Here is a 15,178-nt window from a genome sequence, read left to right on the forward strand (position 1 = left end):
CAGGACTTTATATGTATTTCATTAAAAAAAAGAAGAAGAAGCACAAATAGTTCAAATAACACTAGTACTACATAAAATTGCAGGGAGCAAGGTCACTTGTATATGGTACTATAAGTACATTAGCAAAAGCAAAAAACGATATGGTATGTACATTGGTAGTACGTACCGACAGACGTGAGTACGTGAAACCGTACTAAGCGCTGGCACGCATTGCATGCACGGTCGACTAGTCTAATCTGTTGGGACCGTCGCAAACATCCGATCAAAACAGTTTATACTGAGATTCCCGCTTAAATGCACGAGCCTACCCATGTGTAGTACGGCACTACTACCTTCGTGCGCTATTCGTTCCAACATTTTTTAAACTTGTTTCGGCTGTTCATACGTGCAAGACAAATATTTGGGACCCTTCTTCCCTGTACGTACGGCGGCACAGGCCGGTGCATGCAAGCAATCGGGCGTAATGCTCCTACAGTGACCGAGCAGGCTGGACCGCTGCAGCCTGGACTGGACGACGGCGCTTCTGATCCAGCTTGACCAAGCAATATAATGCCCCGAGACAAAAAGAAAAGGGAACAAAAAAAAATCCATAGAATAACTAGTCCGGCCGGATATAGTAATACTATTTCTATACAGCTTTGTGCTTTCGTCCGTTCAGAGTTCAGAGTTAAGCCTTCAAAAAAGACCGTGGCGTGCATGAACTGGTGGCTCTGGCAAATGTATATATTGCGGTTGTCTAATCCTGGTGTGCATGCATGGTTTCTTGAGAAAGCTCAAGGGAGAGAAAGCATATGTACACTTGTGCCAACGTTAGGACGACAGAACAAAAGCTAAAGATGAAAGCGGGCAATGTGACTGAATGATAGTTCCTTCTTGAGAAGGCAAAAAGGGAGCGAGAGCAGCTTACATTACCGTCGTCGTCGTCGTGGTATCAATACCACCACCACCACCACCATCATCATCATCAGGTTTTTCAGATATCCGCCTGAAAATGGCACCTATTCCGTCCCACTGCAAGTCTTTTGAGAGGGAAAGGAAAAACGACCAAATAAATGCTCCCGGTCGCAACCCCCCAAACCCCAACAGGATTTTTTTTTATTTTTCTGATCCCGACGAGCATCACATCGACATCGCGAGCAGGCGAAAGCAGATTCCCCCCCGTCAGACGCCCGGCCGGCAGATCACCTCGCGCAGGCGTTCTCCGGCCGAGGCCGACGCGCGCATGCTGGCGCGCGAGCGAGCACTCCCCCGTCCCCGTCTTCTCCTCCCGCATTTTGATGCCGTCACCGTCCAATCCTAACAAGCTGCGCGCACGGGCGGGCACACCACGTACGGCTCCCGGCTCCTCGGCGCGCGCCCCGGCGTCGCGGGGTGCGGTCTCCAAGTCCAAGTCCAGTTGGCAAATCAGGCGCGTCAGTGCCGGGTACGACGGGCGCGTCGGGCTCCACGGCGATTTGGATCGTGTCCGGCGGGCGGGCGTTGCCATGCCAACCGGGGCCGGTGTGTGCGGCTGCCAGAGCGCGGCAGGTGCATCGTGCATGCATGCAACGCAAGCAGCGAACGTAATAAGGGTCCAGTGATCCAGCTGAACTGAAATAATACGCTGCGCTGCGTGCATGCCACGGTCGCAACTTTTGATGCGCCGTAGTACTTAGGCCGGGCGCGACCCAGCTGGGTAGCCTGCTGCTCGGGCTAGCTAGAGCCTATGGTAGCCTGTAGGCTCTAGCCCACTGTGGCGCTGTGCCAAGCTTTGACCTCCAGCGGCTTTGGTATGGCATGGCAGTCCCTCCGCTCCCGCTGCCAACTGCTGTAGCCACCCGGCGTTTAGCTAGCGCTACGGATCGATCGGATCAGATGGGATCACGACTTGTTTGGTCTTGTTTAGTTCCGAAAAGTGAAAACTTTTCGGTACTGTAGCAATTTCGTTTGTTTGTGACAAATATTATCTAATCATAGACTAACTAGGATTAAAAGATCCGTCTCGTGATTTACAGCTAAACTGTATAATTAGTTTTTGTTTTCGTCTATATTTAATGTTTCATGCATGTGGCACAAGATTCAATGTGACAGAGAATTTTGAAAAACTTTTTGGTTAGTAGTAGTAGTACCTGATGACTGGATGAGTGCTGGACCGCGCTAGCTAGCTAGCGCAGAGAATAGATGTGCATCGACCGCGCTAGTGTGTGTTGGATGTGCATCGACGCGTCAGGCGGCATTGCCCGTGTGTTTGTTCTCTCTGTTTTCGCGCTCGATGCGGCGCCAAAGGGAACGGCCGGTGTGGATCGGGGCCGAAAACGACTAGACGGTGGTGGAGGCGCGTGCGTGTTGGTGGAGCGGACAAATCGAGGTTTTTTCCCCGATGATGAGAAAGGGGGGCGCGAGCAAATCTTTGGTTTGGGGCCGGCGGCCGGAAAGGGAGGCGTGGCCGTGGCGTGGTGGCGAGCACATACACTGCCGAGCGGGTGGGGGTCCTGAACTCTGGAGCCTGGAGGGGGAGGTTGCCCGACCCGGGTGGCGGGAGGGATGGGTCGCGTTGGTGCGGCCGCCGGGTGGGGTTGGTGGTGGTCGTCTGGTCACCGCTGGTCTAGGATCACGTCGGACGTCGCCGAGATCAGCCTTTGGGAAAAAGGCCACTCGAGTCCAGTCCAGTCCAGTTCAGTCGAGTCGTGCTGGCTTGGCTGTTGGCTTCGCTCTCAGCCCGAGCGGAAGCGGACTGTTGACACGAGCGTGACTGATTGGAGTTCACCCGAGCGCACTGCACACAGCGCGCACGGCTGCTCAAGATCGAGCGGCGACATTGCGGCGCCCACCGGCGTCCCCCCGCCGCCGTGATGACACGCACGAGCACGACGAGCACAGGCATGTAGATGTAGTGTGTATATATATATGCCCCAAGTCGCGTCAACAGAACCCGCCTCGATCGGGTCCGCAAGCACGCGCATTTTGTGCATCTTTTCCTGCGGGCGAGCGAGCCTTTTTCTGCCGTCGGCCAAACGATGCACGCTGGGTGATCCACGCCGCCGTACCGCCGGGGATCAGCTGTAGTAATTTGCAATCCTCCGCCCGTGCTCCTTAGATCGCGCTGCAGCCTTTTGAGTGAGCGAGCACTTGTTAATGAACACGGCAGGCATGCAGCAGCTCCGGACCGAGACACCTGATGTGCTTCAAGTACTTATATATATCCTTTTTCGTGTGTGTGTTTCTTTCTGTTCTTAGGCCTTGTTTAGTTGGCAAAATTTTGAGATTTTGGGTAATGTAGCACTTTCGTTTGTTTGTGGTAAATATTATTCAATCATAAACTAATTAGGGTCAAAAGATTCATCTCGCGATTTACAGGTAAACTGTGTAATTACTTTTTATTTTTATCTAAATTTAATACCCCATGCATGTGCCGCAAAATTCGATGTGACGGGAAATTTTGAAATTTTTTGCAAACTACACAAGGCCTTAATGACTTTGCATTGTGCTCCCCTGGCTCGGACGTCAAATCGGTCGCGCCATTTTGAGGGGTTTCCTACATGACGAGCGATCGATGATGCAGCATTGACCGTGTCAGGGTCAGGCGAACCGCACGGCCCTGAGAACCAAAGTTGCCGCGCACCGGCCGTGTCGCTCGCTTTTGCATCTCTCAGTTAATTCACATTACACTCGGATCTTTCCCTTTCCCCTGGCAAGTAAAAGCACCGCAGGCAGGTCACGTACACGCGTGCTTCAAAAGAGGGCAGCTCCGGCCCGGTCGTATCGCTGCAAACATTAGTACCGGGCCCGTCAATGCGAGCGTGCATGTGCATGCATGCAACCCACTGGCCCGTGTGCACTCGCGGTCGACCTACTAGTACTACGCAGCGACGCGCAGCTTCTTTTTCATCGAGACGTGTATCAATGTACTAGTATATGGTGTACAGGGGGGGGATGGCAGGCCTGCCTTCGCCACTCGCAGCAGCGTCGGCCATGTCTCATGTGACAAAGCTGGGCACATCGGTCGGCACTTGCGCGGCACAGCAGCGTAGCAAGGGGACGACAGGCAGTGTGCAGTGGCGTTACTTGGTGGCATGGCGCGCCAGTGTCAAGCTCTCCCCGTGCTGAGGTCTCCACTGCCCGGCAAAGGTTCTGGGACCATGTACTCTTGGAGACAGTTCTTGCTCAGAGATGGATGCTTAATTCGGCATGTATTGCTGGCCTATACAAGTATGCAACTACTTGTGCAGATATTTGTTTGGAAGTCCTAGTGTATAATGTACATGTGGGAAATGGAGAAACCGGTAGGCAATAGGTAAGAACCCAATTTTGCCGATCCATTTCTGGATCATTCGACAATCGCAATCAACTTTAGCATGAAAACCGACCAAAACATGGGTGAAACATTCAAAAATGCAAAAGGAAACAAATGGGGGAAACATACATAAATGCAAAAGGAAACAAAAGCTTTCCAAGCGAACAGAACCAATGGCTAGATTACAAACAGGCCGGGCTCATACAAAGATCAATGACAGGAACACCACGCTATACACTTCGTTACAGCACGAGGATTTATCATTAGGGGAAAAGGGGAGATTTCTGTGTGATGTTTCAATGTGGAAGCATGACCATGTAAGCATGGGATGAGTCACCAAAGAAACATCATCATTATAGAGGATATTCGTACAGACTACAAAGTACCTATAAGGATTCAGGTAGTATATAGTAGTCACATGAATAACAGATCTACCTTTCAGAGTTGTCGCAAAAATGTTACATGAAACAGCCAAAAGAATATAGAAGATACACCAAACACATACCGTGCTAGGACACTAGTTTCAAGCTATTTTACAAAGTCATACTCCATTCCTAATATGGGCTTCCTCAATTGTCCTCGTCAAAATGTACTACAATGCAGACTGCATTACAATGAATCCCATTACAGCATCATCAGAGATGACTCAGATGGTCGCTGTGGCAGTGCAGGGTCAGCAGACAAGAAAACCTCCATATGGAGGAACTGTTTACCATGAACCAATGCCACCGGGAAACATATTACAAAATAGAGACTTTGTTCAAGTTAACTGACGTGTTATGTTTTGTAACTGTGTATGGAGGTCTATCAAGAAACAGTGCCTTTGGAAACTGTGGTACAAAAGAATGGGTCAACCTGACAAAACAAGTGGGATAATATCAAGAGAAGTTAGGACAGTCAATCCGTGCAGTTTATTTAGAGGATAAGCACATACCTTGGATGAATAGTGGTTATAAAAGACAACATGCACAGATGTGGGCAGCATGCATCAATCAATCGGATGCTTGTCTGTTTGCCTGGTGGTGTATTGGGCAGAAATCAGAAGCAAGGACAGGAACGCACTAGCCACAAATATAGCATCAAACCAGCGGTGGTAGAAGTCAAATTGGATATCACCACCCAAAACATCAGTAATGATCACCCTGAGCACAAATGCATTAACAACCATATATTATATTGATGGAACTTGATCATGATTGAAAATTTCAAACCTTATGAAACATAAAAGACATCAAAAGAAGCATAACATCATTTCATTCAACAAGGTTGTTCACAAGGGACCCAGAAAGCCAGAACCGCTTTATTTGTGACATCAATTGTTAAATTGACATATTCACTGTTCTTTCTTTAAGTCTTATATAAACAGTCACGTTTTAAATATCGCCTCCTTTTACTGGATTTTAAAAGGTAGTGCAGGACCATTACTGAAAATATATAGCGAAAATCAAGTTAAACTAAGCAGCGTGTTCAGCTATGGAATACCTATATTCATTTGCCAGGCTTTTTCTTATAAGAAGAATGGAAGATATGAAGTACATGCCCATGATCTCTGATAGGAAAAGGACAACATTGGTTGTCGATCCACTCCCAACTCTAGAAACGGCAAAGAAGAACTGCACAGAAAATGAGACACGACAGCTCAAGTTTAGAGTTAGATTCTTAATAGTTAATACAAAAGAAATCAAGACTACAGATCAATGGAAGGCACCACAAACTCATTCATATACAAAATAGACATAGCATCCATCAATAAATAATACTCACCTTCATAACATTTGCCAAGAAACCTCGAACAGATATGACAACCAACATCCCGATGAACATCAAAGATATGTACTGCAAGTAAAACGCAGAAGCGGGACAAAGGTCGGAATATCAACAAATATACAACTAGAAGACAGTGATGAAAAAACAAGACAACCTAATATTACATTTAAGATGGCAATGAGTCCTCCACATTCTATTTATGTAGAGTACACTACATAGAGGCAATTTTCAGATTCATTTTGCAGTTATTTCAGCTATGATATACTTACCTGAGATAACAGTGCAACATCAATGCCAATGTCAAAATGTCTCAGGAAAATTGTTATTGTCATTGTTACAGGATCAACAGAGCCTGACTGGGAGAAAGAAAATGTAGGAAAAATAATTAAAATGCTTGTGAATTTAAAAATATCAAGCAAATGCATTTAGATCCACAAAGGCTGAGAAGTCCGTACCTCCTTAAAGACTACACTCTGCAAGGACTGCAAAAAAAAAAGGTAATATACATAAAGTTAAATCACAAGTGCAACAGGTTAATCGAAGACTGAAAACAAAGTTGCATAAAAATAATCCTTGCAGAAACATGGTTAAGCTAGATAAAACTGGCAAAACAGAGTGATTAAACATATATTTATTATTATGCCCATCAAGTTCAGCGTTTTCTGTGTGGCTCATGGACTTTTGGTAAATGAGATGATTTGATGATGTGCAAATAAACAATAGATGCAAGATGCATCAATTTGGAGTAATACCTTGAGCATCTTATAAACACAATACACCGACAAAGCATATCCAAGTAGATTCTGAAGATGCCCTCTCCACGTTCGAGAATACGCAGCAGCTATCTGCAAGGCAATTGCAGATTTGCAGGAGAGCACACAAACAGCTATTGCTTAGCCTAAGAAAGATCCACTGCAAACAAACAAGCAAGATGCAAAATTGCAAAGGACTGCGATGCTGGCTTCCCTGTACACTAAAGTAAAAGATTATATAACATAAAAGTGATGTAATTTGGAGTGTGGGTGTGGGTGACAAAAAAATAGTTGATATCACAAAAACAATTTGCATCTAACCACAAAGGAACTACAACTTCTAGGATCACTAACAGTACACAGAACTACAACTACGTGTGCAATCAGTTTCACAATCCTACAACATTTGACATTCGTCCACATGGCAGCCACACAAGTTAGCATAGGTCCCCACATGCAAAATGTTGTAGTTGCATGAAACAGATGCCACAGTTTTAGTTTTGTGAAATTGATACCTGAAGTTGTAGTTCTTCTATACTTATCTGCACATAGTTGTAGTTTTGTGAAATTAACTCAAAAGGTAAAGTCCTGTGAAATTTTTGGGAGATGAAGAGCTATGGAAAAACACACTCATCTACAACACTATATAGGGCAAATCAAGAAAAAAAAACTGAGACGGTGAAGTCCTGTTAGAACATTTATGTTACTTTTCTATGACTTTATGGCATAGACCATAGAGTATGAACCACCAGCTACATCACTATCACTGAATAGCTAATGATGGCGTAAACATCACTATCATATGAGGATTACAGCTAAAAGATGATTTGTAAGATACTAGGATGAACATGGTTGAAAAAGTAGTGGGGTGTATCCAACTAACTAGTACAAAATATTATCACTGACAATTAGATATCATGCATGGCACACAAAAAAATACCTTAGCCTGACGGAGTTCATATATCTCAAGGAACAGCTGTTTGGAAAGCTCTTCGAGTGCCTGGACTTCTGCTTCTAAGTTTTTTATATCTTCAAGATAGAACTGGGAATCAATGCTTATCACCCGCAAAGAAACATGTAAAGCAAACAAAAGCAGGAAACAAGGATCCAACGATACCCTGCTCAGTTTGATCTTCCTGCACGGATCTGACGACTGTTCCCACTATACGCTTCAGAAACGATCTGGCCTTTAGCTTCTGCAAATAAATGTTCTTTATTCGCTCATGCTGTACAAGTGTACATGGTAAACAACAAAAGAATTTGCCACTTGCAAGTTGCAATCCCAGTGTTGTAACTTATTCCATTTCATGATAGATGGAACAATCCATTACCCCTTTGATTACAATACATGACCACATACAAAAACCTGGCAATATCATGTAGTCAAATCTTTTGGGTTCTAATATCTTTCACCTAGTGCATATTCTATGTCAAACCAATGTGAAGATAGGATTCTTTTCCCTGAAACACAAGGCAGGGACTAGTAAAGTAAGTACCTCCTCTGATCCTTGAATCCTCTCCATCTCCATCTGGGACAAGATAATTTTCTTCTTCTTAGAAGTACATGTCTCCATGGATTGCATCAGCTGCCTTTCCAAGGTTTTGATGTCTGCTTCATCAATTTCCCTGCAAATCATGATAGTTAAATTGACCAGTATAACATCGTAAAGATGTAGACCAAAGTTAGTCATCAGAAGTGAAAATACAATATTGATGAGATAAGCTCCAAACCTGATGAAGAGCGACAGATAACTGTATGGCAGATTGACGGCACCAAAACCAGAAAGAACAGCCATGACACTCACTCCAATCACCCCAATCCTACTGACCAACTGCGGCATTGTAAAAAAACCTGCACGACGAACATGATGTCAAACACTATGACACAACTAGGTATGAATTGAGCCACAAACAATTGGCAAGCATACAAAAAGGAATAAGCCAGAGATCAATATCCTAAGCTGTACTACTTAGGTACAATCAATAGTTTGCAACGTCAACAAACCCTTCTCCGGTGAAGGCATGGGGAAGTGAATCCCCATGCGCCAGAACCCGTATAGGAAGACCAGCAGAAAGAGCGCCGCGACGAGCCACGCCCGCTCCCTCCTCACCCCTGCAGTCAACAACCGATGAGCCGATCAGGACAGCCGCACACCCCCAGAAAGGGAGAGAGAAATGAAGCAATGGGAGATTGATTGGGGGCCGGGACCTGAGTTACGGAGCAGAAGATAGCAGTGGTAGTAGGGGAGTACGAAGACGAGGAGGAGAATGAGGCAGAAGAGGTCGAGGTGCCAGTTGAGGAAGCGCGCGTGCTTGGAGAGGACGGGGAGGATCTCGAAGAGAACGAGCTCGAAGAGGTTGCAGGAGAAGGCGAAGACGAGGCCGAAGAGGATCTGCACCAGCACCCGCCGCTCCTCGTACTCCTTGTACAGCCGCCGGTTCAGGAACCACAGCCCCGCCCAGCCCAGCCCCACCAGCGACGAGCCGACGACCGCCCCCTCGTAAACCACTGTGCCCCACCCCATCCCTTGCTGTATTCTTCTCGCGCGCTGCGGCCACCCTGTGCGTAGCCGGCTGCCGCGACGGTGGCCGGCGAGGAGAGTTTCGTCGGAGTCGGATCTCGTGAATTGGGGTAGGCGTCCGTAAGACTCTGCCGGTGGCGTCTCCCCAGTCCCCTCCCCCACCGGGAACCCCTGCCGCGGTGATGCGCCGTTCGTGGGCCGGGCTGGATTCCAAGCCTGATGGCTAATTTGGTTTGTACTGCAAGGCCATTACTACGAGCGTACGCCATCTTCCTGCCTTGCTCAGTGCTATATGGGCCGCCACATAAAAGCCTACGTATCGTGGGCCGTGCTCGGCTATTCTGTCAGAATTTTGACTGATTGTGGACCAGCCCAACAAGATGGAACCAGCATGCATGATGACTCTTGTGGTCCAGCGGCCGTATTGCGTCGTGTTCAGTGTTCTTTCTCCGAGGGCCAGTGGGCCAGTTGAGAGCCCGGGGCCCGTTGATCTTCACGTGGACTTGTTGTCGTGGACACTTGCATGATCCAACGCCGGGACCGGCCGTCCGTACACCGGAGACCACCACTGCTCCATGCTGCGTGCGAGACGCAACGAGTTGGCTTTTCTCCCTTGTCCCCAACGACCGCTACGACATCATTTCATCCCCGTTTCCCAGCCAGATCCAGGCTACCTCGCGCGCGATCGGCCGTCAGCAACGCAGGTGACACAAGGCAGCGGCTCGAAGCAATCTGGATGGATGGCTCATGGTCATGGATAGATCGCACGCTCCATCAAAACCGGGGGACCGTTCGTGCTTTTCTAGTCAGTAGTCACCACTCGCCACCAACCAAAAGTCCGACGACCTAACTCCGTCCAACACCAGGCATGCCACTGTCACCGACGACGTGCCCAGCTCGCGCGATCCCGGCACGCCGGCCCGCACTAGCCTACGCGTCCACGCTAGCTTTCGCCGTCGGTCGTGCCGGAGCCGGAGACCACACCGGCCGGCTCGCCCCCGAACTGTCGCTCGATCGGTCACATGCGTCGGCACCGTGCGGATCGGCGATTCCCACAAAGGCGTCAGCGTCAAGGACGTACGGGACCCGGTAGAACACGTGACACGAATCGCACCAGGCACAGGCAGGCAAGTCCTCCTCACCCGCCGTGCCATCATCGTAGTACAGTGGCACTGCCTTGTCCGGCGGGCCTCATCTCAACTGTGCTGCGTCTGCTTCCCTGGATCAGCGAACTAGTGCGTGCAAGGACCCACGTCCAGGGTTACAGCCTGTTGTGCCACCAACTATGGAAGCTTTGCGACAGATCCAGCGTTACAGCGCTTTTTTCCTTCTCCGAACACACACGACTTCGACCTGACGGGTGCCCATGAGCTTGGCCTATGTATCATGTTCCCTTCCGCCTCAACACGTCAAAGCGATCATCCAAAAAGAAGCATGGCGGTGGAGTTTGCCCATAACCACAAGCAACATGCAAAGGCAGGCTGGCAGCAGATTAAAAGTTGCCATGTCACGTTTGTTCGTGCAACTTAAGCTAAGCTCCTGCATAAAATTTAACTCTCATCACATCCAATATTTCAACACATGCATGAAGTATTAAAAATTTTAACACCTCCAATCAAACACCCCCTCAGTGAGAGAGGGATGTCAAGTTCTGTTTCATGTTTCCTGATGAGTTATTGGATAGACTCAAAACTCTATGGTCCACGGTAACGAGAAGTACAGGGAACATCTTTGAGTTATTACTGATTCATGCAGCGACAAATCTCTCACGTGCAATGGAGCCAGAGAGATGTGGACACAGACATTGATCACGGAGTAGCAAGAAACGGAGCTTTCAAATTGAAAAGGGTCAAATAAATAACCGTGCCACGCAGACCATCCACTTGATACAATTCCAAACGGGTAAAGAGTGTAAGATGAAAGAAATAGCATTACATAAGCATATTGTTCGAAAATTTAGGAGCATGATACTAGTAGTGAAGTAGTATTTGTTGACGCCTCACGATACGATGAGGCCAGCACCAAAGACTCGTCAGCTCTGAGACGTTGGGATCAACATGGTACTCGTTCATCTGCAAAGCCGTGCTAAATTTAAAAGAAGGTCTGCAGAACGAAAGGCTCAAACCTGAAAAAGAACTGTGCTTACCTTGACGGTATTCCGTTCGGCGATCTGGAGCTGGTGTTGGAGAAGTCTGAGGTCGCCATGGGAATGGAGATGGAGAGCTGGGTGGCTGAGAAGCCAAGGTGGTTGTCCTCAGCCAGCTCTGGCCACGACTCCCTTGACTTGGGCCATTCGTCGAAGAAAGGGCGCAGCGTCTGGTTCTCCTGCTTGGCGGTCACATAGTCGCTCCCGAAGAAAGAGAGAGGCTCCCTCTGCGTCTTCGGCAGTGAGGCGATGGTGCTCTCATCCAGACCGCTCAGCGTGCCAAACACAGGGTAGCTTGTGGCTTGAAATGTGGTGGTTTGGGATGGCAACAGGCGCCATGAGTTGTCCATGGACGGATCCATGCCGCCGGGCAACAGCTGGCTGTGATCATCAGACAGAGATTTCGCCCCGTATGCAGAGTACCTGGATTTCAGATGCCACAAGGAAATGTCAGCAAAAGTGAGCACGTCACTATATAGATCAACATGATACACCAGCAAATGGACAAATTCTTGTTGGTTACACGACACAAACCATGTTTACTGAAACAGTAGTATTATTGGTTGTGCTATTGTGTAGCAGGAATTCTCTGAAAAGCTTGCAGCCATTCATGACAAAGATAGAGAAACAACAGTTGGAAGACCAATCATGTAAGCAAACACAAAGATCATGTGCCCTGCAGGTAACCCTACAATGACAGAGTTTGGGTAAAGCAGTGTAAATTTGCAAAGTGCCGAGGGGCGCACAAAAGCTTCGGCGTGGGCGTGCAAAAGGAGTCGGCCAAGGGATACTACCAATCTATCATGCTACTAGCCTTTTCAGATTTATTAGGTTCCAGGCACATGGATGAGACGTTTCCGGGCAGAAAAGCAAAAAAACACACCAGTTTTCTGTGAGCAGTTCTGCCGTTATTTCCAGTCCGACAACGAGCATGCTGGGCAAGGAGAAAAACAGCAGCACTCCGCAGAAGAAGAATAATAAATGTGGAGGTCTAGTACGACAGAGCAGGAACATAGAGATGCAGGCACTAGTTCTGAACATAGAGCCCAGATGTGTTTCATCATCACGATCTTGTGAAGGATGGAAGACCCTGCTCTGCGTACCAGAAAGCGTCATCTTCTCAGGAAAAAATCAGGTCCCAGAAAGCATGACCAGATCAAAGGGAGCAGAGGCAGAGGGCTAAGCAGAGATCACTGGTTTTTTTTTGACAGTCCAGAGTGCAGAGGCAGAGATTTTTCAGTTCTTCGCTACTACTTGTCTGATGACAGATCTCAGATAATGACTGGGGTTTTCATCAAAAAAGATTATGACTGGGGCTGATAATAAAAAGTGCTTCTGGCTGCACTACTGATCCACACTGCTGTCTAATGTCTGTAGTACTGAATGCAAAGCATAAAAGCAATCTAGCACAATGATGAAACAGTGCATCACACAACAGATTAGAAGGCATTCATCATCCAACGGGTGCCATGACCCATCTGACACCGATCAGGGAGCTAACCATATACTAATCCTAAACAGTGGAATATGTGACAGTGGTTGCAGAAAACATTATGAAACTCACCTGAGATCTTTGCTCCCTCCACCAGCAGCAGTCGCGTAAGCAGCGGCACTGTCCATGTGCAGCTGAGAGGTGGGCCCCATGCCGAACGTGCCACCGCCACCACCTCCTACCCCGACGCCGCCGTTGCCGGCGAGGACCGACGGGTACAGCGAGTGGTTCTGGAAGCCAGCAACGGGGGCGGGCGGCGGCTGCTGCTGCTGCTGCTGCTGCTGGGGGGCGTGCGGCGGGGGCACGAGCGGCGCTTCCACAGGCTTTCTTGAACGGTTGCGGCCGCGGTGCATGTGGCGCTCGCAGTACTTGGAGTCCGGGGCAGCCTCCTTGGAGCACCGCCACTTCTTGCCGTCCGTACGCCGGCACCGCCCGGGCTCCGGGTCCACCTTCTTGCCGAAGTAGGTCCCATAGCCAACTGCAACGAAACCACACACACGCAAGTAGGAGTGAACCCCAGTGAGTCAATGGCCATGGCTGGCACGGTGCGCATACATGTGTACGTGCGTACGAACACGTTTTGTGTCGGTGCGTATTTGGAGGCCGGGGAGCAATACCGGAATGGGCACTTTTCCAATCAGACGAAAGAACCAAAAATGAAACGCGTCCCATCTTTGCTCATCCAATCAGACGAAAGAATCAACCAAATATGAAACGCGTCCTTCCAATCTTCGACATAAGTTAGATCACACAAGAAGTAGATCTACCGACTATGGAGTCGTTTTCTTTTGCGTTTTATTTACCCGCAAGAAAGCAGATGGAAGGGAAATGGTTGGAACTGTGTTTTGGGGGTCCATTAGGTGCAGTGCAGATGGCTAAACCGAAGCAGCAGTGGGAGCGTGGTTAGGCTCCCAACAACCAGACAGGAATAATCCCCAAGAAAAAGGACCAATCATCAATAAACTAACCACCGCTTTTGGCCGGAGCCAAGCCTAGCATCTTATCTAATCACATCAATGAAACCAATAAAAAAACTCCATTAGAAGTTTAGAACATGAGGCCAAGCTATGGCCGAGAGAGCAAATCTTGAGGTCATCCGGATTTAAAAAACCGCTACTCCTAGCCTTTTGGGACCGAATCCAGGACGAGATTAACAAATGACCGGAGTCGATTAACAAACGGACGCATAGGACACCTGAATCCCTCGATCCGAATAAACAACCAGATCACTGCATGGAGGACGACGACGACGGCGTGGTTGTGCAATGGAAAAGCGTTAAGCGTGCGTGGGATGGGATGCAGTGGGAAGGCGGCGCGGGGACGTGCTTACGGGCGGGCTGGTGGTAGACGAAGCCTCGGCGTAAGGGGACGAGGAGGTCCGGCGGGACGGGCACGCCGGCGACGAGGTACTTGTATATGAGCGCCTGGTGCTCCAGCTCCTCGTACTGCGCCGCCGTGAAGAGCGCCGGCCTCGCCGCCCACCTGCCGCTCATCGTGTGCTGCTGCTGCTGCTGCTGGTGGTGCTGCGCGGCGTCCTCTCCCACCCTGCAAGGCAAAAGCTCGCCGCATTAGATACCTGGACTGGAGGAGTCCGGACGCATCCGGGTCGCGAAGAAGATGGGGTTTTTCCCGGGACGGGAGGAGAGAAGAGGAGACGGGCTTACGCGGAGAGAGGGGCGGCGCGGCAGAAGGGGAGGAGGGAGGAGGGGCGGTGGTCGGCTGCCGGAGACAGGGAGGCAAAGGGCATCGCCATATATGCTTCTCTCTCTCTCTCTCTCCGCTCTGCCGCTGCTTCCGGCCTCTCTTTTAATGTGCTGTGCTTTTGCCTTTTACCTGGCTGGCTCTGTCTCTTTCCCTGTGTCTCGCTCGCTCTGGGCTGTGCCTGTGCTGCCTACGACGAGCAGGAGCAGGGCGGCTGCTGTGCGTGGCTGCGAGATACCACTCGCTACTACCTGATGAGGGAGGCGGGGCGGGGCGGGGCGAGGTGAGGGACGGACGGACGACGGACGGGGGCAAATGGCCTGGGCCTGGATGGGCTAGCCTTATAGGCGACCGCAGCCGCGCAGGGCAGGGCGGTCCGGCGGTTGGATGAGGCCGACACGGGAGGGTTCCAGCTAAGGGACAAGCACCTGCCTGCAGCCCTGTACTACTGCGTCTCCCACCCTTCGCCGTCTCTCTCATCGGCGATATTTCTCGGGCCCACCCGCCCTCTCTCCACATGCACAT

General features: G+C 49.3%; 2 protein-coding genes across 4 annotated transcripts; both read right to left on the reverse strand.

Moving 5' to 3' along the window:
- On the reverse strand, positions 4,603-9,503 carry LOC8072275 (GPCR-type G protein COLD1). 3 transcript variants are annotated; one of them, XM_021462227.1, is made up of 13 exons: positions 9,002-9,503; positions 8,798-8,905; positions 8,524-8,644; positions 8,289-8,418; positions 7,910-7,988; positions 7,733-7,821; positions 6,793-6,885; positions 6,496-6,522; positions 6,310-6,396; positions 6,038-6,109; positions 5,756-5,886; positions 5,208-5,415; positions 4,603-5,128 (listed from the first exon to the last, which is right to left on the reverse strand). In XM_021462227.1, exons 1-12 carry the CDS (start codon positions 9,315-9,317, stop codon positions 5,262-5,264), a joined length of 1,407 nt encoding a protein of 468 aa, XP_021317902.1. In that variant the 5' UTR covers positions 9,318-9,503; the 3' UTR covers positions 4,603-5,128; positions 5,208-5,261. The 3 variants fall into 3 exon arrangements, with proteins under 3 accessions (XP_021317902.1, XP_021317903.1, XP_021317904.1); XM_021462228.1 differs by lacking the exon at positions 9,002-9,503 and having other exon boundaries at positions 4,669-5,128; positions 8,524-8,643; positions 8,796-8,908; XM_021462229.1 differs by lacking the exons at positions 4,603-5,128; positions 5,208-5,415 and having other exon boundaries at positions 5,781-5,866; positions 6,034-6,109.
- On the reverse strand, positions 11,131-14,957 carry LOC8072276 (growth-regulating factor 3). Its single transcript, XM_002448414.2, has 5 exons — positions 14,617-14,957; positions 14,283-14,497; positions 13,025-13,430; positions 11,461-11,883; positions 11,131-11,386 (listed from the first exon to the last, which is right to left on the reverse strand). Exons 1-5 carry the CDS (start codon positions 14,703-14,705, stop codon positions 11,383-11,385), a joined length of 1,137 nt encoding a protein of 378 aa, XP_002448459.1. The 5' UTR covers positions 14,706-14,957; the 3' UTR covers positions 11,131-11,382.

Source organism: Sorghum bicolor, chromosome 6 (assembly GCF_000003195.3).
Source record: "Sorghum bicolor cultivar BTx623 chromosome 6, Sorghum_bicolor_NCBIv3, whole genome shotgun sequence".
Classification (NCBI taxonomy): domain Eukaryota; kingdom Viridiplantae; phylum Streptophyta; class Magnoliopsida; order Poales; family Poaceae; genus Sorghum; species Sorghum bicolor.

Coding starts and splice junctions, on each gene's coding strand:
- LOC8072275 (XM_021462227.1), bottom strand. CDS start 9,317: ATGGGGTGGGGCACAGTGGTTTACGAGGGGGCGGTCGTCGGCTCGTCG. Junction 6,886..7,732: donor ATGAACTCCGTCAGGCTAAG/GTATTTTTTTGT, acceptor ATTGCCTTGCAG/ATAGCTGCTGCGTATTCTCG. Junction 6,110..6,309: donor ATGTTGCACTGTTATCTCAG/GTAAGTATATCA, acceptor TTTTACTTGCAG/TACATATCTTTGATGTTCAT.
- LOC8072276 (XM_002448414.2), bottom strand. CDS start 14,705: ATGGCGATGCCCTTTGCCTCCCTGTCTCCGGCAGCCGACCACCGCCCC. Junction 13,431..14,282: donor CGTCTACCACCAGCCCGCCC/GTAAGCACGTCC, acceptor GTTTCGTTGCAG/TTGGCTATGGGACCTACTTC. Junction 11,884..13,024: donor GGAGGGAGCAAAGATCTCAG/GTGAGTTTCATA, acceptor TCTGAAATCCAG/GTACTCTGCATACGGGGCGA.